The 23,120-nt window shown below is 39.9% G+C and overlaps 1 protein-coding gene across 2 annotated transcripts in view; it reads left to right on the top strand.

The window, feature by feature from the left end:
- LOC121607100 (phospholipid-transporting ATPase ID-like) overlaps positions 1 to 19,706 on the top strand; it is a 43,558-nt gene extending 23,852 nt beyond the window's left edge. For both annotated transcript variants that reach the window (XM_041937781.1, XM_041937780.1), the window contains exons 6-28: positions 1,757 to 1,818; positions 3,542 to 3,614; positions 4,166 to 4,236; positions 4,530 to 4,612; positions 5,395 to 5,553; positions 5,657 to 5,745; positions 6,387 to 6,580; positions 6,743 to 6,951; positions 7,463 to 7,506; positions 7,779 to 7,944; positions 8,080 to 8,268; positions 8,494 to 8,609; positions 9,485 to 9,649; positions 9,791 to 9,902; positions 10,446 to 10,551; positions 10,644 to 10,776; positions 11,332 to 11,515; positions 12,235 to 12,458; positions 12,731 to 12,814; positions 13,842 to 14,087; positions 14,196 to 14,334; positions 15,146 to 15,276; positions 15,875 to 19,706. In XM_041937781.1, the coding sequence (XP_041793715.1) occupies positions 1,757 to 1,818; positions 3,542 to 3,614; positions 4,166 to 4,236; positions 4,530 to 4,612; positions 5,395 to 5,553; positions 5,657 to 5,745; positions 6,387 to 6,580; positions 6,743 to 6,951; positions 7,463 to 7,506; positions 7,779 to 7,944; positions 8,080 to 8,268; positions 8,494 to 8,609; positions 9,485 to 9,649; positions 9,791 to 9,902; positions 10,446 to 10,551; positions 10,644 to 10,776; positions 11,332 to 11,515; positions 12,235 to 12,458; positions 12,731 to 12,814; positions 13,842 to 14,087; positions 14,196 to 14,334; positions 15,146 to 15,276; positions 15,875 to 16,204 (3,309 nt within the window). In that variant the 3' untranslated portion in view covers positions 16,205 to 19,706. The remainder of the gene's footprint in view (positions 1 to 1,756; positions 1,819 to 3,541; positions 3,615 to 4,165; positions 4,237 to 4,529; positions 4,613 to 5,394; positions 5,554 to 5,656; positions 5,746 to 6,386; positions 6,581 to 6,742; positions 6,952 to 7,462; positions 7,507 to 7,778; positions 7,945 to 8,079; positions 8,269 to 8,493; positions 8,610 to 9,484; positions 9,650 to 9,790; positions 9,903 to 10,445; positions 10,552 to 10,643; positions 10,777 to 11,331; positions 11,516 to 12,234; positions 12,459 to 12,730; positions 12,815 to 13,841; positions 14,088 to 14,195; positions 14,335 to 15,145; positions 15,277 to 15,874) is intronic.
- The last annotated feature ends 3,414 nt before the right edge of the window (positions 19,707 to 23,120 follow it).

Raw genomic sequence — 23,120 nt, 5'->3', positions numbered from 1 at the left:
TACTCTCTGACTGTGGGAAAAACAGCATCAATAATATCAGCAGTCTCATATACAAGCTCCACTTGATGTCATTTGTCAGTGCACTTTGTTAGGCTAAGTGTTTATCGGTCTGCTCAAGGTCAAATTAAGGTTGCCCTGGTGACTGTGTTTCTGTTTGACGAGCTTTTGATTCAGGCACAGTTTAACTGCAGTAGTTAAGTTTAACTTCTTGGCAAAAAGAAACCCAACATACGACACAGTACACTCACTTTTGGAGTCAAGGCATTGGTCCCTTTTCTGTGAAACCATTGCTCAACAGACTGTTTCATCGGCCAGATTTGTGAAAATGTGATGCATGTATTATTATGTCATATGGCAGTTGAGGCTGATTACAAAATAAGAAAAAATCCCCTCTGTCCAGGCACACACCTACGTATGTCATCGCTGACCTGTACTGTAGTTCATCAGGAAGTGCTTTTTTGTTGTTGTTGATGGTTAAAAAGAAAGCATTCTTTTTCTATCATGGCTTTAGGGGAGCCAAAACAAAACAAAATGTACCTCCAAAACAAAGAAAGGAAAATTACTTTAAACAGCTGACAAGGTCAGCCAAACGTGTGTTTGTGTGTGCATGTGTGTGTGGCACCCTATAACCTAATGCCAAACCACCAAGAGGAAATTACTGTCATGGGTTAAACATTAGCTGCAGGAGGAGAACAAGAGTCTTTTTGTTTGGCAGTGCTGGCCTGAACGGTCCTCGCCGCTGCTACCCATCTGTTCCTGTAGTGAAGTCACTGGCTTCAGGCTTGATTTGATCTCAGGAGGTTCACAGCAACTCAAGACCGACCATGTATAGAAAGGAGGATGACCTTGCAAAACAAACGCTGAAATAACTGTCGCCAGTGTTGTAGAAAGCTGTGGTGAAAGGACAGTTTTACAAGGAACCGCAGACTGAACGGTAGCAATGTGGGAATTTTATTCTTTATACTCCTTACAATTTTGAGATCACTTAATTTTATTTTAATAATAATTAATAATTGATAATTTTATCACTTTTGGATCAGGGGCATAATTTTCCATTAGTTTCACATTTAAAGAATAATCATCTAGTCCAGTGGCTGCCAAATTGGGGAAGATAAGCAAGATAGGTTTGAGAGGCCACAAGATAATTAACAGAAGAGGAAAAGTTATGCTTTTTAGAGCTTCTGTTGCGGGCAAAGCTTCACTCACTTTTTTAATATTTGACCTGTGCAGTCTTAATGATTAAATAACAAATTAAATAGTAACTGTAAGGAACCTAGCTTGTCTGTTGAACCAGCATTAAAATTGCCTCATGAAAAGGAAGGAAGTGCTGCCCACATTTGAAAAGTCTTGTTGGTGACTGCAAAAGGGAAACCAGCTGTCAGAGTTGACGGTCTCAGTCGTCACTTCAGTGTCTCACACTCAGAAATAAATAGTGATCAGAAACCTAACCAGAGACATGATGTCTGAAGACAGTCACGGTGGAGACACATCAGTGGTTAGAAAATGTCTAATTCAGCTGAATACCGCCAATGGGAGGTTCCTGTTTGATACTTTGAAACTCCAACAATATATTCACTCCTACACCTTGACACCTCAGTATAAACTATATATACCATTATGTCTGAAGAAATTATTACACAATCAGTTAGTTGGAGACAGGAAACATTCACGGGAGTTTTTGTGGTTGAAGTTTCTTGTCAACTCTTATGACTCAGTGTTGTTTTATTGTGTGTGTTTGTGTGTGTCTTCCTCCCAGAATCGCCACAGGAGCGACAATCAAGTCAACAACCGAAAGGTTCAAGTCCTTATTGATAGAAAGTAAGTTTATAGGTGTAGTTTGTTTATGTGCTAGAAATCATGGACATATACCTGTGCTCATATATCCAGGGAGCTACATCCTGTTTTTTTGCATTTGTAGAGGCACCACTGGAGTCCTTTAACTTTTCTTTACAGACAGGTGTTCCTCAGGGAACCTACGTGGGTGCCCCATACCTTTATTACAAAGAAGCCCCCCAGAAAATCCCGGAAGTCACAGTATTTGCTTGTTTCTGCTTTAAGGGCGGAATAAAACACAATTGTTCATCAGATGCCTTGAACAAATCAAGCATACCTCACATATTTGAAATAGAAAATGTCAGATCAACAGGATACAAAACAAGCACTCCCCACCATCCTGCAGCTGTTTCCTGTGGCTATGCTACATCAAGTTTTGATATGTAGCACACAGGGAATACACAGACAAAATACAGGAATATGCAATAAAGTATAAGTGTAAAGTATAAGTGTATGAGAATAATCATACAAAGGTGAAAGTGGGCTTGATACATTGCATGCATTTTAGATTACGGGCCATTATTCTGATTCCCTGCATTATTGTTCGTATTCTGCGAAGATCCTCTCCTACTCTCCTCTGATTGGCTCTGACCCTGACATTTTTTTTGCTGGACATTTTTTGGCCATCTCCACGGTGGAGAAATGCCATATTAAATACTTAAAATTTAATTGAAATGTATGTTATGTTTTGTTTGTTTTTACCTAAACCAAATTATGAGATGTTTAATCTAAAAAATATCAGAATCGTGCTATTGGGTTCTATTTGCAGAATGTAAACTCCTCTCTAGATGTTGAAATCCCCAAATTGTATGTGGTTCCCGTCTTTCCTCCTGGTTGTGCTCACTGTTTAGGGCACCACGCGAGCAGCTGCAGGATGGCAGGAAAATTCTGTTTTCTTCCTGTTTATTCGATGTTTGCTTTTGTTAAATATGTGAGGGGTGCTGGATTTGTCATTTGGGGCTGGAGTTTTTTTCCAATGGAAAAACTCATTAGGTGAATAAACCTTTTTTGAATGAAGCAGATTTAATTTCCAGCAAAGAGTGTGAAAGTGAGTATTATTATCAGAAATGCACCTTTGAATCAGTATTTATTCAGGTTGGTATGAGAAGCCTGAGTGAAAAAGAGTTAAAAATGCGATGGAGCTAGTGTTCAATCTAACAGTTCTTTCATATTTGATGAATACGTTGCTTTCTTTTGTGATATATAACAGGTGAAAACACTACAAACATATTTTACCCTAATTAAATTTAAAATGATGTGGAAGTGAATTAACTTAAGCAAAAATCTACTGTAGCGTAAAATTAGCTCATTTAAAATCGACTCTAATGTCAAATAGATTAAAGTTGTAATCTTTAGGGTAAAAGTTAACCTGTCAATTTATTTTGATCAAAGGAGAAAAATGTGAAAACCCTGAAAAGTATTTGTATTCCTGCCAAGTCTCAAATACTCTCATTGGCAGACAGATACACAGAGAGCTAATACAGGAAACTGGCAGGAACATGCAGTGAAGGACTCTGACTAATATTAGGATGACCTTGATGTTTTTTTTGGTCCCTCAGACAGTTTATTTCCTGACAATCCTCAAAGAAAAGGAAAAAGATACTTTTTCTTTGAACACCACGTACACACAGGTCTACACACACACACACACACACACACACACACACACTGTCGAAACATATGCTTACCAGCCTGTTTCTGTTCTCAGACTACGGAGCGAGAAATGGATGGACGTCCAGGTGGGAGACGTCATCAAGCTGGAAAACAACCAGTTTGTCACCGTGAGTGAATGGTTGAAAATATAATCTTCTTGTATCATTATATTCTCTATTCCCAACAGATTTCACCATTTTCATTTATTTTCTTTCCATTTTGTTTCTTTGCATTTTGTTTCTTTTGTTTGTGCATTTGTACTCCTTTTGTCATTGTGATTTATTGTTATTGAAGCCCTTACGTTTGAATTTCTTTTTTTACATCGTGGAAAATGTTTCACCTCTTTGTGCATTTTTAATATGTGTGTTGCAATGCGTCATGTTCGACTGCCGAAGACAATTGAAAGTTAAAATGGTTTTGCTTTGCAAAAGAAAGAACACCATAATGCTGTCAGCAAAAGCAAAGCTTTTAACTGGGGTTATATTTCTGCAGGGATTCTTTAATAGAACCTTAAAGGGATAAGAGACCTTTTGTTATTATTGCCAAAAATCACAGCAGGCTGCTGTAGCCTATATACACTGAACACTGTTTCATGTAGGATATAGTTCCAGTAGTATGATGAATAAGAAAACTGATGAATTCATTCTGTTTTCAGTGATAAATCCCTCTGTAATTTCAGGCTGATCTCCTGTTGCTCTCCAGCAGTGAACCTCTCAACCTGGTCTACATCGAGACAGCAGAACTGGATGGGTGAGTCTAATTTTTGTGTAACCTACAAATTAATACACAAATACTGCATCAACAGGGTAGACACACTATATTCATCATGTCTCTATTTTGTGCTCCTTCATCTCACCTACTTTTACTCCTCGTCCTCCTTTTTGTCATCTTCTGTTTCCACTTCTCTTTAACCTTTTCTCATTATCCCTTTCTCCTCCTCCTCCTCTTCCTTGCTCCTACTTTTTACTTCCTTCCTCTCTTTGTATCTGTCTTGCCATCCTCCGCCTCCTCTTGTTTCTTTCCCATCTTCCTCTCTTCATCAGAGAAACTAACCTGAAGGTGAGACAGGCCCTGACCGTGACCGGAGACCTGGGGGATGATATCGAAAAACTGGCAGACTTCAACGGTAAGACTACAACTACGAGCCCGTACAGAATATAAACACACGCTGATACAAAGTATGTGCCTCTGGCGAAGGCAATAAACCCTCTCTATTATCTGGAGAAGCTGCACAGTCACAAATAGCATTGGGGGAAGCTTTTTGCACATTGAAGCAGAACGGCAAAAAGACATCTGAAAATGTACATAATTGTTCATGTGATTACTTAGATTTCATTCACTTCGTTTATTATTCATGTGATTCTGCTTACTGTGATAAAAGCAAGAGACGCTTTTCGTATTATGTGAGAGTGGAGTCAAAGTCCCACCTCAGCTGGCCAGTGTTGTTGTTACAGTAAGTCTTTCTGTAAAGCTAAAACATGTTCTTGTGGTTTTCTGTACTCTCAATTCTAAAATAAATGATTATCTACTCCTATACTGGATAGTAAAATACGTAGCAAATAAGTAATTAGTAAACAAATAAGTTAGTTTTGTTAGGAGGGTGGAGCTTTGTTACTCATTTCACAAGCTTCTCTATTATGGCTCTTCTTTATGGCTATTTTTGTTCTTTTTCAGAAATGTGCATTTGCTCGTTAAATTGGCTTTAATTCATTCAAAGAAGTAAAACTGCAAGCAGTGTTATAGCCATCTCCTAGTCAAGCCCAGAAACACTATAAGCAGATTGAAAGCAACACAAAGACACAAAAGCTTCCGCTGTCAATAATGTATGCATTCATGCTTTAGCAGTTCAGTTGTCATTCTGAGCACAACCTCAAACCTGCTGTGTCACCTCTTTCTCTGTCCCTCAAGGCGAGGTACGCTGTGAGCCCCCCAACAACCGCCTGGACCGCTTCACAGGAACGCTAACACACGGCGGCCAGAAATACCCACTGGACAACGAGAAGATCCTGCTGCGAGGCTGCACGCTGAGGAACACCGAGTGGTGCTTCGGACTGGTGCTGTTTGGAGGTGGGAACGACGCGTCTGATTTGATTTCTTTCACTCAAACAAACACTAACGATTGTGATGTGAGATCGTTTGAGGTCTGACTTGTTCTGGTCCTCTTCTGTAGGCCCAGAGACAAAGCTGATGCAGAACTGTGGGAAGAGCACGTTCAAGAGGACCAGCATAGACCGTTTGATGAACATCCTAGTTCTTTGCGTTAGTCCTCAAATTGTTCACCTTTTCATCTGACCTTGGGATGGTCAACAGTTATTTGTTTTGCTTCCCATTTTCAGTTCACTAATTGTTGGGTTGTCATTGAGGCTTTAGATCAGTGTTTACAGACGCAGCATTTGTGGGATAATCACATCTCCACTGTAGTTACCAGACAGAAGAAGGACAATTGCCACATACAGAAACTAAAACTTCATCAGGTTTTCACCAAACAACTGCTTCTGCTTTTGTTTTTGGTGTGTTTTTGAGTATATTAACATACATGGCTGAGGAGTTTGACTTCTTACATATAAAATCTATCAGGCTTTGAAAAATGCATGTTTTGAAATCTGTATTTGCACATCTCCAGCATTTCAGATGCATCAGAAATCATTAGTACTTTATATGGATTTATTTTCAAGTGATTAGTGGATTAACAACACAGTCGCTCAGTTTGAGAGTGATAGCAGGTTCTTGACTTCTTGACCTTTTGATTTTTGGTAGTGTGATGAACCTTTTGCTCACAATTCTATTACAGATTGTACCTTTAACTGGGCATCTGTCGTCTGAGTCTTTTTGTATTATCTTTGCCTTTTTTGACCCACAGACCTGCTTTGACCTCTGAATTCTGAAAACATTCCATGCAGATTTTTGGCTTCCTGGCCCTCATGTGCACCATCCTGGCAATAGGAAACTACTTCTGGGAGCTGAACGAAGGCTCGCAGTTCACTGTCTTCCTGCCCAGACAAGATGGCAACGATGCTGGCCTCTCAGCCTTCCTCACATTCTGGTCTTATGTCATCATCCTCAACACTGTGGTGCCCATCTCTCTCTATGTTAGGTAGCAAAGTTTGTGAAATTGCTATTGATTGAATTAGATACAAAACAGTTTTAAAGAAGCTTCAATGGCATCAGGCATCCAGTAGTGTGAAGTCAACTAAATGTGTAAATAACATAATTATATCTGCTCATTATAAAGTCCTGTATCTAACTCTTTCGACAGTGTGGAGATCATCCGGCTGGGCAACAGCTTCTACATTGACTGGGACAGGAAGATGTACTACGCACGCTACGACACCCCCGCCGAGGCTCGTACCACCACGCTGAATGAGGAGCTTGGCCAAATCAAGTACGTCTTCAGTGACAAAACGGGGACGCTCACACAGAACATCATGACCTTTAACAAGTGCTCCATCAACGGCAAATCTTACGGTAAGATTCAAGACATTTACCTGTCTGTCTGAAGCTCTTTCTATCATTAGCTTGTTTTCTGGTTCCATGAGCCTACAATACATGCAACTGTAGAGACTTGGGTTAGGGGACAGTAGAAGAAGCACTTTTTTTTACAAATTAGTCCTGTCTTACACAATGTAGCCTGTTGTCATCACGTAGATCAAGACATAAAATGTAGTTAAAAAAATATAAACGAAAAAAAAAACAATCACAGTGCTGTAAAATCATTCATATCAACACGGACAAATGCAAGAAAAAATAATACAAGAAGAAATCTAAATATATAGTATTTATATATAGTATATAGTGTGTATGTGTGTGTGTGTGTGTGTATATATCTCAACAAGAGAAATGTATCCTAACAACAAAAAGCAGCCATCATGTGTCCCTTTCAGGTTTGCCTCTTCTGCTGTACATCCATCATGAAACTGGTGTATTTGTGTTTTCAGCTCCTCTGAGTTGCACCTCATTTTCTTTCTCTTCTTTTCAGGGGATGTGTATGACTACACAGGTCAAAGACTAGAAATAACTGAGGTGAGTTGGAGTTTTGATCCTCATTCTGTGCTTAAACTGCAAATTATGTCATTTTCATCGTGGGTTTTTTTTGTTTGTTTTATGTTTTCTTACTCTTTTTTAACTCTTTTATTGTCAAAGAACCAATGGATTTAAACCATGTTACAGCTACTTAACCAAAAAAAAAAAAAAATAGCAGGGGCTTGACAAGACAGGCTTGCCTTCAATTGATTACATCAAATTCAATGGCACATTGTCCTCTGCCTCACTCCTCCCCCTCTCTGTCTAAACAGCACACAGAGACAGTGGACTTCTCCTTCAATCCGCTGGCCGACCCTCGCTTCATGTTCCACGACCACGCCCTGGTGGAGGCGGTGAAGCTTGAGAACCCAGAGGTCCACGCCTTCTTCAGACTGCTGGCCCTCTGCCACACCGTCATGGCCGAGGAGAAGAAAGAAGGTGAGGAGGGATGAAGTGTTTCCGTGTGAGCAGCCTCTGTCTTCCGGGAAAAGAGCAGAATGTTCCTCAGTCATTCTCACATTACTTTTCTTTTTCCTCCACCGACAAATAAAGTGACATTTTCTGCACCTTCAGGTGAGATTTTCTACCAGGCCCAGTCTCCAGATGAGGGAGCGTTGGTAACAGCAGCCAGAAACTTTGGATTTGTCTTCCGCTCACGCACACCAGAGAGCGTTTCCATCGTGGAAATGGGACAGCAGCGCAGCTATGAACTCCTGGCCATCCTGGATTTCAACAATGTCCGCAAGAGGATGTCCGTCATAGGTATATTGCTTCGTATTTTGGGTCATAATTGAGGTTGCTGCCTTTCTTCTTGAAAATATCTTGAAAAATGTATGTGTGTGTGTGTGTGTCTGTGTGTGTGTGTGTGTGTGTGTGTGTGTGTGTGTCTGTGTGTGTGTGTGTCTGTGTGTGTGTGTGTGTGTGTGTGTGTGTGTGTGTGTGCGTGTGTGTGTGTGTGTGTATTTGTATTTGTATTTGTGTATGCAGTTCGGGGTCCAGAGGGGAAGCTGTCTCTCTACTGTAAAGGCGCAGACACAATCATCTACGAGAGGCTGCATCAGTCCTGCAGCAAGCTGATGGACGTCACTACAGAGCACCTTAATGTCAGTAATCTCTCTCTCTGTGTTCGTTAAGGAGAGAAAGAGATTAAAAATATTTTTGAGATTTGATTTTCATACTTTATCTGAATCCTTCTGATCTTTCTTTCTTGTTGCTGGATGTTTGCATGTGCAGGCCTCTGTATTGGTTCTTCCATCATGTGTCAAGTGTGTTTGTGTGTTTATGGATGCAAAGTTGTCATCCTAATGTCATGTACTCCATCCACAAACCTCTCTTGCCCTGGAATCATAAATTTGTTTGCTATTGATAAATAAGATGATCCAAATCAGAGTTTAAAATAGACATAACACAGATAGTTTAATGCAGGAAAACAATGTCAGAAAAAAAAAAAAGATTTAAACAGAATTTTAAAAGTCATTGTCACAAATTTCAGCAGGCAGGCTGCTCCAAATTGTCCAGTCTCCTTATGGCCTGGGGAGCTGCTAGCAGAGTTTTACAGTTATGAGCCAAGGATTATTGATCACAAATGATTGTGACTTTAGAGCTCTGTGGTTCAGAGGAATAAGCTGTACAGGCAAGACTTGTCAGTACTATCTATCATGAATTCTCATAGGGTTTTTATTTATTTATTTGTCTATTTGTTTCCTCTCCTCTCATTTATCTTTATTTCTGTTCTCTCTTGTCCAGTTCGTTTTGCAGAAAAGGCAAACTTCTGTTTGTCTTCCCTCCTCTTGGAGGTTTATTGTCTACATCGCAGAATTTACACAGCTGGCCACACGAGTTAAACTTCTGTTTATGTCTTCAAATACCATCAGTTGATGTGTGTGCTGGCTCTTCCAGGATGTGTTTGGTGTATTTATGTGTGTGAAGCTACATGTGCAGTGTCCGTCCATATAAGTATGTGCACGCCCATCTGCAGGAGTTTGCAGGGGATGGCCTGCGAACGCTGGCGCTGGCCCACAAGGATCTGGACGAGGAGTATTTCAACCAGTGGAAACAGCGTCACCATGAGGCCAGCACCGCACTGGATGACCGAGAGGGCAAACTGGACCAGCTGTACGAGGAGATAGAGAAGGATCTGCTGGTAGGAAGGAAAAACAACAGAGAAAAAAAACCTCATGTTTTAGTAAAGCTCATACTGTAAAAAGATAACTGGATTCATATTGACTTGAATGTTTGTCAAACACACGACATGCTGATTAGGTGTCTGAATGTGTGTGTCCAGCTCCTTGGAGCAACAGCCATAGAAGACAAGTTGCAAGATGGAGTTCCTCAGACTATTGAGCAGCTGTCCAAAGCCGACATCAAAATCTGGGTTTTGACTGGTGACAAACAAGGTACGAAACTTCCAATATAATGAGAGAATTTAATTTAAACATAACTTTTCTGGATGAGGTGGGGTCATTCTTATTTCTTTACATGGAAACGAGCCTGTGAAGGTTTGTTAACATGTAATAATTCAGTTTTATCTTCAATCAATAAGAAAACGATATATGTACTAAAAGTGTAGTCATCTTGTTTTGTGAGATGTACTATATGTGAATGATTACACCAGTGTATTACAACTTCAGCCTGAATTTTCTATGCTTCTGTAAAGCACTTTGATTCGCCTTGTGTCTGAATGGTGCTGTATAAATAAACTTGCTTTGCCTTCATTCACTTCTTGTGAATGATGTCACCATTACCAAAGTGTCAGAAGATACATTCCTGTAAGTTTATTGTACTTTTCTATGAATGAGATATTCCTAACCCTGGCACCAACCTCATGGAGAATCCTCATTAAAAACATTTTGTGATTTTTTTCATGGCTTTTACATACGTTTTACTCTTCATATTTGTGGCTTTGGTCTACCTATCAATGTTTATTACTTGTGTTGCAGAAACTGCAGAAAACATTGGTTACTCCTGCAACTTACTGCGCGAGGAGATGAATGAGGTCTTCATCATCTCGGGCAACTCGCCTGAGGATGTCAGACAGGAACTAAGGTCAGTTTTCAAAAAAATATCTATCTATCAATCGTGTAACTGAGCGATTGTCGTTTTCACAAGCTGATTACGAATCGTTTCCATGCACCCAGGAATGCACAGACCTCCATGAAACCAGATGCAGTGGAGGATTCAGTGTTTCTGCCAGATAGGACTCCGAGTAAAGGTGCGAAAGAAGAGATGGCGAATGGAGAGTACGGCCTGGTTATCAACGGACACAGCCTTGTAAGTCATAAGTAGTTTCTTAATTTCAATCTCGCTGTATCTGTCCTTTGTGATGTTTTCCCATACTTGCATAACTTTTTAATCGGTCATGATTAGCAATCATCAAGTGTAGAAAAATGCTTCAGGCTGTGCCTGAGTTAGAAAATGCCCACAATGAGGTTAAATCTGTGAGAAGACCCTCTGGGATTGCCTGAAAAGTGAAGACCGATGGTGAATCTGTCTGTAGGGAAACTGGGAGGTCCCTCCATGCTTGTTTGCTTCAGACATGCCTGTTGGTAGAGTGTTCACACGAGGTGAAATACTTTGAGTTCTCACCCCTGAAATTGCTGACTCCCACTGTAATAAAGCAAGAGGAGGATTTTCTATCCCCGTTTTTATGTTTTTATGTGAAGCACTTGGTGCATGTGATTTTGTTGTTGTAAAGCACTTTGAGCTGCAATTCTTTTATTAAAGGTGCTATACAAATATGTTTATAATTATTATTATTACTGTAATAATGTCAATTTTGTAATTCTTTCCCTTCATCACCTTCCTATTTCCCCCATGGTCCCTCAGGCGTACGCCCTCGAGCGCAGCATGGAGCTGGAGTTCCTGAGGACGGCGTGTATGTGTAAGGCGGTGATCTGCTGCAGGGTCACTCCTCTGCAGAAGGCTCAGGTGGTCGAGCTGGTCAAGAAGTACAAGCAAGCGGTCACACTGGCCATAGGAGACGGAGCCAACGATGTCAGCATGATCAAAGGTAGTCAGTGATAGACAGCTTTATGTGTGGAAGTCAAAGATGAATATGGTTTTCGTCCCAGGTAGGGGGTCTGCTTTGGAGGATTAAGGAAAGCTCACCTAAGGAAAGATTAGGAAAGACCAGACCTGAAACGATTAGTCAAGTAATAGATTAGAAGATTGTTATAAAGTTAATTGGCAAGTATTTGAGTACGAGATTTGTTATGCTGCTCATTGTAAACGCTTGATAAAACAGTTAATATAACAAAACATCCGCAGATTAATTGCTGATGAAAATGAGCATTAGATATATACCTAAAACTGACTGTACGCTACCTGCCCAGTACCATGTTGCAGACAGACAAAGTTTCAGAGCAGCTGGAGAACACAGTGAAACATTCATATCTACTATGGAGCCAGATATTCTTGGAACTGGTGGAGACCAAAAAGGAGCTAAATGGAGAGTGAATATTGTACTTACGTCTGTCAGGTAGACAGACACATGACTCCAAATGAGTAATAGGACTGATCTGTGTCTGCTGCCAACATGTTAGCTCTAATTATTTAATATGATTGTTTTAGTTCGTTGCCAGAAATTGATTGAAACCTACAGCTTCAAAAAAGCGACTCAAATATTCCTCACAAATAGCAAACATATCCTTCTCTTCATTCTAGCTGTTTTCGGATACCGAGAAATTCAGTTCAAACACCCTTTTCCTCTTCCTCTCTTTGTCCACCCAGCGGCTCATATAGGTGTAGGCATCTCCGGTCAGGAGGGCATGCAGGCCGTGCTGTCCAGTGACTACTCCTTCGCCCAGTTCCGCTTCCTGCAGCGCCTCCTGCTGGTGCACGGCCGCTGGTCATACCTGCGCATGTGCAAGTTTCTGCGATACTTCTTCTACAAGAACTTCACCTTCACCTTCGTCCACTTCTGGTACGGCTTCTTCTGCGGCTTCTCTGCACAGGTGAGAGAGTGAAGTAAGGCGGATGGATGTATGATAAAGGCAACGAAAGCTGCAACACAAAGAACAAAGATAAGAAAAATAAAATAAATGATATAATGAAAACCTTTAACTGTTAATAATATCTATGTTGGTCTTTTATATCTGTGCACTACAAAGTCTCCATTTTTAATTTTACAAAAGAGAAAAGTGAAAATCATCAAACTGTCTTGTATTCAAGAATCAAGGTTGTAGACTTTATTAAAAGAATTTCTGCTTTTGACTTTGCTTTTCAGACGGTGTATGATGAGTGGTTCATAACACTCTACAATCTGATGTACACAGCACTGCCTGTTCTGGGAATGAGCCTGTTTGATCAGGTGACTATGTGATGTGTGTAGTATTTGTGTGTGTTTGTGCCAGAGAACGACAAGGTGGCAGATTTGATAAAGGACTTTTGTATGATCATCCTTTTCCAGCGGTATAGGAAGTATTCAGATTCTTTACATAAGTAAAAGCCACTTAACTAATACCACACTGTGAAAATAGTCTGTTACAAATAAAAAGTCCTGCATTGAAAATGTTACTTCAGCAAAGGTATGTATGTATAATCAGGAAAAATGTATTCATGGTATTAAAAGTAAAAGTACTCCATTCAGAAAAATGTCCCCTTTGACTATTAAACTATTAAATGTTACATCATTAGATTTTTCTTACCTATGCATTCATGTAAAAGCAGGATTTTACTGTAGTTGGTTGAGGTGGAGCTCATTTTGAACTAGTGTGTATAGAACTGCGACTAATAATTATTTTCATTGTCGATCAATATGCTTATTTTTTCTGCATTAATTGTTTGGTTTGTAAAATTCTGAATGAGAAGTTATAAATGCTGTCAGAATTACCCAGAGCCCAAAGCGACACCCTCCCAATGTTGTTTTCTCCAAACAATAGTCTCAAAATGATTAAAAGTAGATTAAAGTCATTAAAGAAGCAAATCCTCAAATAGGTGAAGCTGGAAACATGAGATGATTTACATGAAAAATGAATCAAAATAGTTGCCAATTAATTTTCTATCAATAAACAGATTGACTAATCATTTCATCTGTAGTGTTATGAACTGTTTGGTTGTTTAATTTCTAAAAAAAAAAAAACATCATATTTTCTAAACTCTTTTTAAACTTTGTTTTGAACATAGTAACTAGTAACTAAAGCTGTCAGATAAATGGAAAGTAAAAAGTAAAATATTTCCACACATATTTCAGAATATTTATTTGTACTTAAGTATAGTACTTGAGTGAATGTACTCAGTTGCAGTCCACTGCCTTTTACACGGTAATAAAAAGCATAGAGCTCAAGGATGGACACACTCAAACAGATCTCATGTCTTTGTCTCCCCCTGCTGGTCAGGACGTGAACGACGTGTGGAGTTTCCAGCATCCTCAGCTCTATGTTCCCGGGCAGCTCAACCTGTACTTCAGCAAGAAGTCCTTCTTCATGTGCGCTCTCCACAGCGGCTACAGCTCCTTGGTGCTCTTCTTCATCCCCTATGCAGCCATGTACGACACCGTAAGGGACGACGGGAAGGACGTCGCCGACTACCAGTCCTTTGCCCTCCTCACCCAGACATGTCTCCTCTTTGCTGTCAGCATCCAGGTTTGAGGAAGCTTTTCATCCTGGATAATCTTGTCTTTTGAATTTGTTGGGCTTAGAATAAAAAGAATGATTCATATTTTTTTTAACATGTTCTCTCTGTGGTCATAGTTGGGGTTGGACATGGCTTACTGGACAACGGTGAACACTTTCTTCGTGTTGGGCAGTCTGGCCATGTACTTTGCTGTCACATTCACCATGTACAGTAATGGCATGTTTCTCATGCTGCCGTCAGCCTTCCCTTTCATAGGTAAGTGGTAAACTCACTAAAATTCTGTGTACAGTTCCACATTTCTGTTGGTCATAAGCATGTCTGCTCTGAACAAAAGCATAGTTCATTCTTTTATGTGAGGCTTTTCCAGGTTAGAGGTGGCAGTGTCATTCAAAAGAGTTGAATCATATTACCAAATAAATACAGTGTGTTGAGTTTGCACAAGCAAAGTATTTGGTTTACAATGACACCGAATATCGGAACTGGCTTGGATCGCTGCAGTGTGTGCAGTAGGCCAAGCACACCTTTTTTGGATAGTCTCATTCTCTGCCACTGAAATATACTGTCGCCTGTGGTTCCTCACCCAGGTCATCAGCAGGGCCGAGTGTTGAGCTTCAACACTGTCTTGGTACCAACTGAAATGTCCGTCTCGTGTGCATATTCTGTCTACGCTCACAAATTTAAACACTGGTGTTTTATTTTGTTAAAGAGAAAGGAGTTTTGTAGAAAAACATCATATACCTTGATGTCAGCTATCAAAAAATTGATCCTTTAGGTACTGACATCAAAATGTAAGTGTTCTTAATGCCAATTTTATGTAAAGATATCAAACAATATCCAACCCAGGTAATCTCCTTTTTCTTTTTGATTTTCACACCAAAACATAAGCATTTGTATCCTTTTCATTAATTCTTTCCCAAAAACTCTATCTATGCTCGCTGTATACAGTAAATATCTTAAAGATAAGTTGTCTGATATGTACTGATATGCATGTCCATCAATCAGTGATTAAAGTCAATAGAATAGTCCGACAAGCGTATGCATACCTTGTATATGTTTGTTTGTCCAGGAACGGCTCGAAACTCTCTGAACCAGCCGAACATTTGGCTGACGATCCTCCTCACCTCCATCCTGTGTGTCCTTCCTGTGGTTACCTACCGCTTCCTGTTGATTCAGCTCTGCCCCACCATCAATGACAAGGTACAGATGGAACCATTGTATACTCTACTCTGAAATTCACTTATGTACAGTACAGCTGCACTTATTATACATGAACTGGTTTTAAAAACCCACATCTTTTTGCTTTTTCAAGAAATTGTCTGGAGACCAGTTGATTTAGAGGTTTTCAAACTTTGAGGCTCCATTTTAATCCAGAACTTGCCTGAGAGTCACGTTTTTAACTTTTCATCAGTATGAAAATAATCCAGTGATAGTTGTCTGTACATATGTGGGTATGTTGTAAACAGGAACTGCTCATTGCCAATTCGGCATACTTCTAATCGCTTTGCCAAATGTTAACAAATGTCAACAGACTCCATGGTAAAATTATACATAGAGCATGATTATCCACCAAATAGAAGAAAGACAAAGAACAATAACAACATGAATGACTATTAATATGAACTTTTTTCAAGTTGAACGTGAATTATCCATCCATACATTACGATGTCCCTGTGTAATCACAATGTTTTTGTCTGACTTGACAACTTAACAAATGAATCCCAAAATGGTTCAGCCAGTGGATAAGTGTGCCTCTGTCCAGTATGTTGACTTTGTCATTATCGGTCCAAACTTTCAGGTGATGTTCAAGGTGAGACAGGCCAAAGCAACCCCTCCCCCTCCGCCTCGACGCACACGCATCCGCCGCACCAGCTCCCGCCGCTCAGGCTACGCGTTCTCGCACGCGCAAGGCTACGGGGACCTGGTGACATCGGGCCGGTTCCTGCGGCGTCCCGCTGTGTCGCGATCTTCAGGTTTCACCCACGTGGGTCGCACCACCACGAGCTTCAGTCCCATGGGACGATCAGCTGGATACAGCCCGACAGGACGCCCCCAGAATGCCAAGGCCCCAGATGTGGAGGTGACATCGCTGCAGATGTACAGGACGATCAGGGATCCCGCTCTCTGACAGTGAAGTGGCGTTTGGAGAAGAGGGAACGATGCCAACTGGACAGATGTATGCTGCTGGCAGTCGGAGGTGTTTAAAGCTCCTTTCTTACCTTGAAGCACTTGCTCGAGCGTTCCAGAGAACTTCATGTCAAAGATTTTTCCATGATCCGTCTCTCATCTGCCCACTCACCCAAGATGAGGTTTGAAAAGTGCACGACTGTTGCTCCAAGCATTTTGTTTTGTATTGTCTAATGAAAGGGAACTACAGCAAAATGTGTAGCTGCTTCTGATGGAATCTCATGTGGAATCTGATGGAATCTCATGTAAAACATGCCTCATGCAGAGCCAGCAGATGAAAGGTTTGACAAATGAAATGGTTCTGATACTAGAAACAGTAAAAGGACGCTTCATTTTCAGATAGGAGCTGCCACAGAAGGAGGTGTCATCATGTTTACAGGCTGCCCAGATTTAACTCTTAACTCTGGCAGTCCAGATGCACAGCAGGGCTTTGCACAGAGGATATAACCAGCAAAGCTATTTTGCAGAATATTTTACTTTTTTTTACTTCAAGTGTCTTTCTAAAGCATTTTAGTTTCCTATCTTGAAAGCTGTACAAGCAGTTAGCACTTTGGCAGCGTTAGAAAGGCAGTGTTAGAAAGATCACAAAGGTGTCGCTCTCAATAAACATCTTCTCAGTGGCTCCAGGGAGGAGAGGAAATGGCAAGAAAACTTTTTTAGCAGCAGCAGCAGGATTCGGCATCGTTAGCCCATCCTGCTTCTGTTGGACATTTTTCGTCCCACAGTATTGCTTTCTGAGCGCTGAGAGAATATCATGCAACCTGATTGAATTTGGGAAAATGGCAAATATCAAGACAAGATCCTATTTTGATTGACAGACATTTAAATTTCAATATTCAGTACGACTGTGCAATGAGACATACTTTATACTTCAGTTGTAAGTAATAGTTTTATTATTGGTTACAAAATAATGTATTGTTGCTTTACAGATAAAAAAAAAAAGACGTTAATAAGAACTATGTTTGGACTGCCAGGTTGTGAAAGCCCCCGTTTGAAAATGCATATAACTTCATCTGTGAAGTGACAAAGAGACAATCCTTTATTTTTAACAGCAGACCTGACGACTCCTGAGGAAGTGAGTCATGAAGTCACTTTTTCTCACCAGGCTTATAGATACATTAAATAAGTAATAAAGCAGTTCTTAACCTACAATAATCCTTCAAGTCTGCTGTTCATAGACCTATTCTTAGTTGAATGTCTTTGGACTGGGGGAGGAAACCAGGTTTTTCACAACCTGGCAACGCATAAATCACTCTTTCTATTGGTTTATTCCTGACCTGTCCATTATTAAGTATTTTATTTAGTATTTATGAGGCCAGTAGTTATAACTAGTAAACAATTTATAAAGAATGTCTTACCACAAAGTGGTACCAGATCAATGGCGCAGCTTTATTTGAGCATGAAATGTCTAAAATGTTCCCCCCTGTTAAGGTTTACATTTTGAGTTGTTTTCCAGTTACAGCAACTGAGAGTCTGAGGCCCCGTTCAACTTCATTGTATGTGGGAAAAAGCCAGATCATGTCTGGATCCAGTTTAGAGGGATTGTAGTTCAATCTGTGCACTAGAATGTCTTCAATGCACCTCGAGTGACCACTTCAGACCAGTTTTAGCATCCCCCCCAGCAATGTTTGGACATCTCCTCGTCAAACAGCAAGAGAGGGTGGACTGCACCGGGCTGTGTGCAGGATTCAAGTACAGCACAGTTCAATACAGGATTCAAAACGTTGACCAGTGTTTGCTGTAGGAAAATCAACCACATCTACCTGTTTGGAAGGCACACACACTACAAGGTTAACCGGGTGATCCTTTAATCCACTGAGGACTACGTTTGCATTCGCCTGTGTCCGCACGACTCGTCAGTTGTTCTTCTTGAGTGCAGTATTAGGTGCGTTCACACCTGCAGTCAGTCACTTGTGGACAGATCACACAAGATGCATATCAGTGCGAAGTGTGAACAGGGATGAATAAACACTGTATATACCTTTTGCTTGTAATTACGCAGCAGAAATCCTAATGATTTTAAAATCAATTTATAAGGTATTGCATCACGTCAAGCTTGGTAACTATTCAAAATCATTTGCTACTGTTTGTCTGACAATCAGTGTGGCAGTTATCAGTATTTATAATCAACACTTTAAAAATGCAGAGTATCTGTTATCTGGCTTGTTTCCAACACCTTTCTCTTAGAATGTTGTCTCAGCTTACTGAAAATATGACGTAAAAGAAAACAGAGAAGCTGCCTTAATGTTAAAAGAAAAGGAAATTCCTATATTATGAAAAACAGAAACAAGGATGACAAGAATGTTTGATGGAAGGTAAGGATGCTCAAAAATAAGTTTTGTGGAGCCCAGTCGAGGACAAGCAATGGTTGTCAGTCAAGGAAGAAACATATTTTATATAGTCAGGTGGTTTCTGGTGTTTCAATACAACCATCTTAATTTATTATCTGTAAATGAAGGTTTCAAGAAAAATCCAAATGAAATTGGTTTAATAATTGTACAATACTAATATGAAATACTTGCTCATATTTTTCTGTTCCATGTCTTATATTATCCATGGATATGCTATTACTGATATTATTCACTCATCTGTCTTTCATCCACAGTTGAATTTAAACCATTGAGACAGCTTACCGTGATGTTATGAACTTGTTCGTGTCTGATCGTCTGTTAACATGATGCGAATCAGTCGGTTGTTGCCCAGAATTGAATGTACTAACCCCCAACCCTGCTGATGAACCAAAGATTTTTTTTAAGGTTTTGTATGTCACAGTTTACTCTAAAGTCAAACTGGTGCTCATCCAACAGAATCTGATGCTGGAGGTCAGCGTAAAGTGTTCTTTATGGAAATACGTTCAAGCTTGAATATGCAGAAGAAACATTTACTGCATGTCTGTAAAACATGCTGAAAGTGCATCTTTGCCCGAGTGTTTTATTTTAATTAAACTCAAAATCTTGTCACTGTTGGTAGCTAGTCCAGTTTTGTGTCAGATGTTACCAGTTTCACCGTACTGAGGCCAGTTTCACAAAAGCAGGTGGTGACAGGAAACAGGCGATAAGGTGCAGAGCTCTTGTATGCTCATGTATGGGTCCACACAGTGTGTTTCAGAATGAGCAATGACTTGGAAAGGCTGTCATGTTGCAAATAGCCCCTAAATCACATTCAGCAGAGCTTTGTCTGCAGTATTGCTGCAGAATAAGCGATAACCAGCATTTCTGTGGTACTTTCCTAAATAAATTGTAGCCATAGTGAAAAGCTATTTATCAATTTATTATGCTATCATTGTATCTCTGGCCCTGAAGACTGAAGCTGTAACAACATAAGGGATTTCTGATGACTGTTTCTCAAACATGATTTTTTTTTTATCGCTGCTCTTCCTGATCAGCATTTTGTATGATTTTGTACTTTAAAATTGTTTTATTGCAATAAAAATATCAACATGTCTTGTTTGTGCAGTTGTGCCTTTTTCCATTTAGAATAATAATAATAATAATATCTGGAGATTATCTCATTATGTCCAGGGCTGAATGTAATGGTATTCTTGCAACCAGTCAGCAAGAAAACAAATCATTTGATTGTAGTTTGTTTGTTGCTGCCAGGTTCTGGGTGCAGTTCTCTGGAACACTTTGTATAGAGTTACACTGAATGTTATCTTTAAAGAGTCAGTGTGAAGCTGCTGGTGCAGAAAGCTTTGCATCCACATGTTCATCTATAGCAGAGTAGGAAATATCACGCTAAAGGTGAAATAATATTACTTGGCCAAAGGTATTCTTTAGAGAAATTAGTCACATAAAGATCTACTGTTGGTCAGTAGATGTAAAAAGAAGAATTCTGACTTTAGTTATTTAATGGCAGATTTTGATGAGGTAAGACCTCTCCTGTACAAAAAGAACAGAATGATGTTCATTTGTAAAGCATCTTCATCTAAGCGTGGAGCAATGTGACCCTGCTGTCCAGTAAACACTGGTTTATACGTGTGCAGCCCATCACCAGCAGATGGAGTAATAATCCTTCACACCACAGCAACTACATCCTGCCCAAAGCACACAGCACCAGCCTGATGTTCACATTTATTGTGTGTTCCTGAAATAATCTCATTGTGCTGGAACACAGTAACTGCAGAGATCAATAACGGCTCAAACAGTACATGTCCTGTTTATTATTTTCATGCACAAGCTGTAATATGTGCAGTATGTGATATAATATGATTTATGGGACTGTACTGTACTGTACTGTACATCAGCCTCACAGTCTGGTGCATAGAAGGTGTTTATGATGTGGCTGAGAATGAGCAACATTTATCACAAAAATGCTCTGACTGTATTCCATCAGAGGGCCGAAAGAGCACACTGGTGACCTTAAAATTGAGATGAAAGGATATTTGTTGATAAGGTTTAGTCTCATGTTGTTGTTATTAGACCATGCATTCTAAAACAGGTACCAGAGCATAATAACGCTCCCAGACTGATGCAATAAGGGAAAATAAGGGAAAATATTGGATTTATAAACAATCCTTGTGTATGAACTCATTAAATGGATATTATATGGAATTTCACTTCTTTCCTTGGTTCTGACCCCACAGTCTGATGTTGGCTAATTTGCACTAAACGTCATTAGTTTTGCAGGTATTGGTCAAATCATAACGTTGACTTGATGATGCGCTGGATGAATTTTCACCGAAGTTTTTGCAATTCATGCAGAGAGGGGGGGCATGAACAAATTTTGTGGAAATCCATCAAGTAATGTAGATAAGATATTTCACAGGAAACGTCGACCTGCTTACTTTTACTTAAGTGACATAATCAATGCAATTTCAATTTCTATATTATAGCACTGCTGCCTATTGAGCTCTGAACACTTCCTCCCACACTGGCTGCCGCCTTGGACTCTGAGGAGTTGTGATGCAGCATTTCTGACAATTTTCTAACATTTTATAGACTAAACTAAGATAACTGACCGATTGGTCAGTAATCAAAATAATAACTATAACTGCAGCTCTGGACTTTAACGTAGGTCTCATATCTTTACAGTGTGCCATCTGAGGGGGAACAGATCAGATCAGATATGGTCGTTACACCATTTCACACTTCACCTTGACTGAACACGCACAATACAAATCAAATTCATAATGAGTCTCAGAGTGAAATGTCAGCAGGGGCCTCCTGCTCTAATTTGTAAAGTTTGTTTCTCTGTAAATTGACCAGGGTGTAATCTGCCTCTTTCCCAGTGGACGCTGGGACAGGCTCCAGACCCCCGCAGCCCTGAAGGGGGGAAACAGCTTAGAAAATGACCAATAGATAAATGAATGGATGGTTTCTCTGTGAATCATTTAATCTCACACTCTGAGATCACTGGCGATGATAATGATTTTTCTCCACCAAACAGTCATCATGTTTAGTCTAAGTCTGCAACTTGCTGATAGTTTACTCAGATGCAGCAGAAATGTGATGTCTCATACTGCATCATGGTTGGTGTACTTAAAGTTTGTTTTTGCCTTTAAATTTTGCACCTGGAACGAGTGAGGACAAGCACAGCATCTAATAGCTTCCAGTACTGTAAGACAGTGATGGTTTATCATTTACTTTGTGTTTGGCAAAGCATGACAGACTCACTAACTTCAAACCAACAACTGTTGCCCAAAACCATGAGGAATTGTTCTTGATAATACGACTTCTACATTAAACACACAACAACATACAACACTAAAAGCACAGAGACGTTCACAGAAACTTGATCCGCATTCATCATCTTTCAGCATGTGACAGGTTTCCTCTATTGACTGTGAACGCTTGGACATATCATGAACTGAATGAAACAGAGTCAGGCCAAACTGCAGTGTTGCCACAAAGGTGTAGAACCTCGCCGCAGGGACCTGCATCATGCAGCAGAAAACTCTCTGACAGAAACTGTGAGTCGCTGCAGTCACTTTCTTATTCAAAGCATAACATTTAGAGAAGCATCATATCATTGTCACAACATAAATTACATTCATTAATGGATAAAAAAAACCAAAACATCTAATTAAGCAATAGAAATATTTGCTAAATGTTTGTTTGATTCTTTGATTCTAGGTGATGGATTGAATACGTCATATAACTGGGATTTGATTTGCGGGGTGCACAAAGTCAGTCAAGCATGTGCATTCACTGAGCTTACTTTAAAATGCTATATGGCTACTTGTTATGATTGCATTAAAGAGAAGCATGCAATAGATCAACAGTAAATATCAGCCTAAATTCTTTGACATTTAAGAGAACGGAAAAGTGCAGAAAAACAATAAATACATAACAATATCATGAACTATCATGAACCTTCACTGCCAGACGTATATCACTGATTTGTGATCTGTTATGAGGCAATAATTTCTTTTTTTGACTATTTATATAGCATACTGTTGTATGCTGTAACGTTAAAATCCACTGTAAACGTGAAAAAAACTTTTAGTTTGACAGTTTGTGGATGTGATCTTTCCCAAAATATCAAAAATTGTCTGCTAAACTGTGATGAAGATAAAAGTGAAAGCTTTGCTGCCCTCGTGCGAGGGAATCCGCCTCTCTAACTGAGCACACAGCGATGCTGCATTTAAGGAGCGTAAAAATACAGTAATTACGGCTGCCGCGTTGAAAAATGTTGTTTTGCTAAAAAATTCTGCAGGCAAACAAATCCCAGCTTTCCCGGTTTTGATATGACAGAACACAACCACTCTGTAGATTTTGGCTTTGCGATCGCCGGGTGTTAGTGTTGTTAGTGATCGGTAAAACGTTAACCCTCCGTGCTGCGTTCTCTACCGAACTCGCGTCTCTCCGACGCTTGTACCCAAATTTACCACAGACTCCAAACACATCGCCAGGACCAGA

Source organism: Chelmon rostratus, chromosome 5, assembly GCF_017976325.1.
Source record: "Chelmon rostratus isolate fCheRos1 chromosome 5, fCheRos1.pri, whole genome shotgun sequence".
NCBI classification, from domain to species: domain Eukaryota; kingdom Metazoa; phylum Chordata; class Actinopteri; order Chaetodontiformes; family Chaetodontidae; genus Chelmon; species Chelmon rostratus.
Note: the sequence above shows the minus strand (reverse complement) of the source record. Positions and strands in the feature narration are given on the sequence as shown.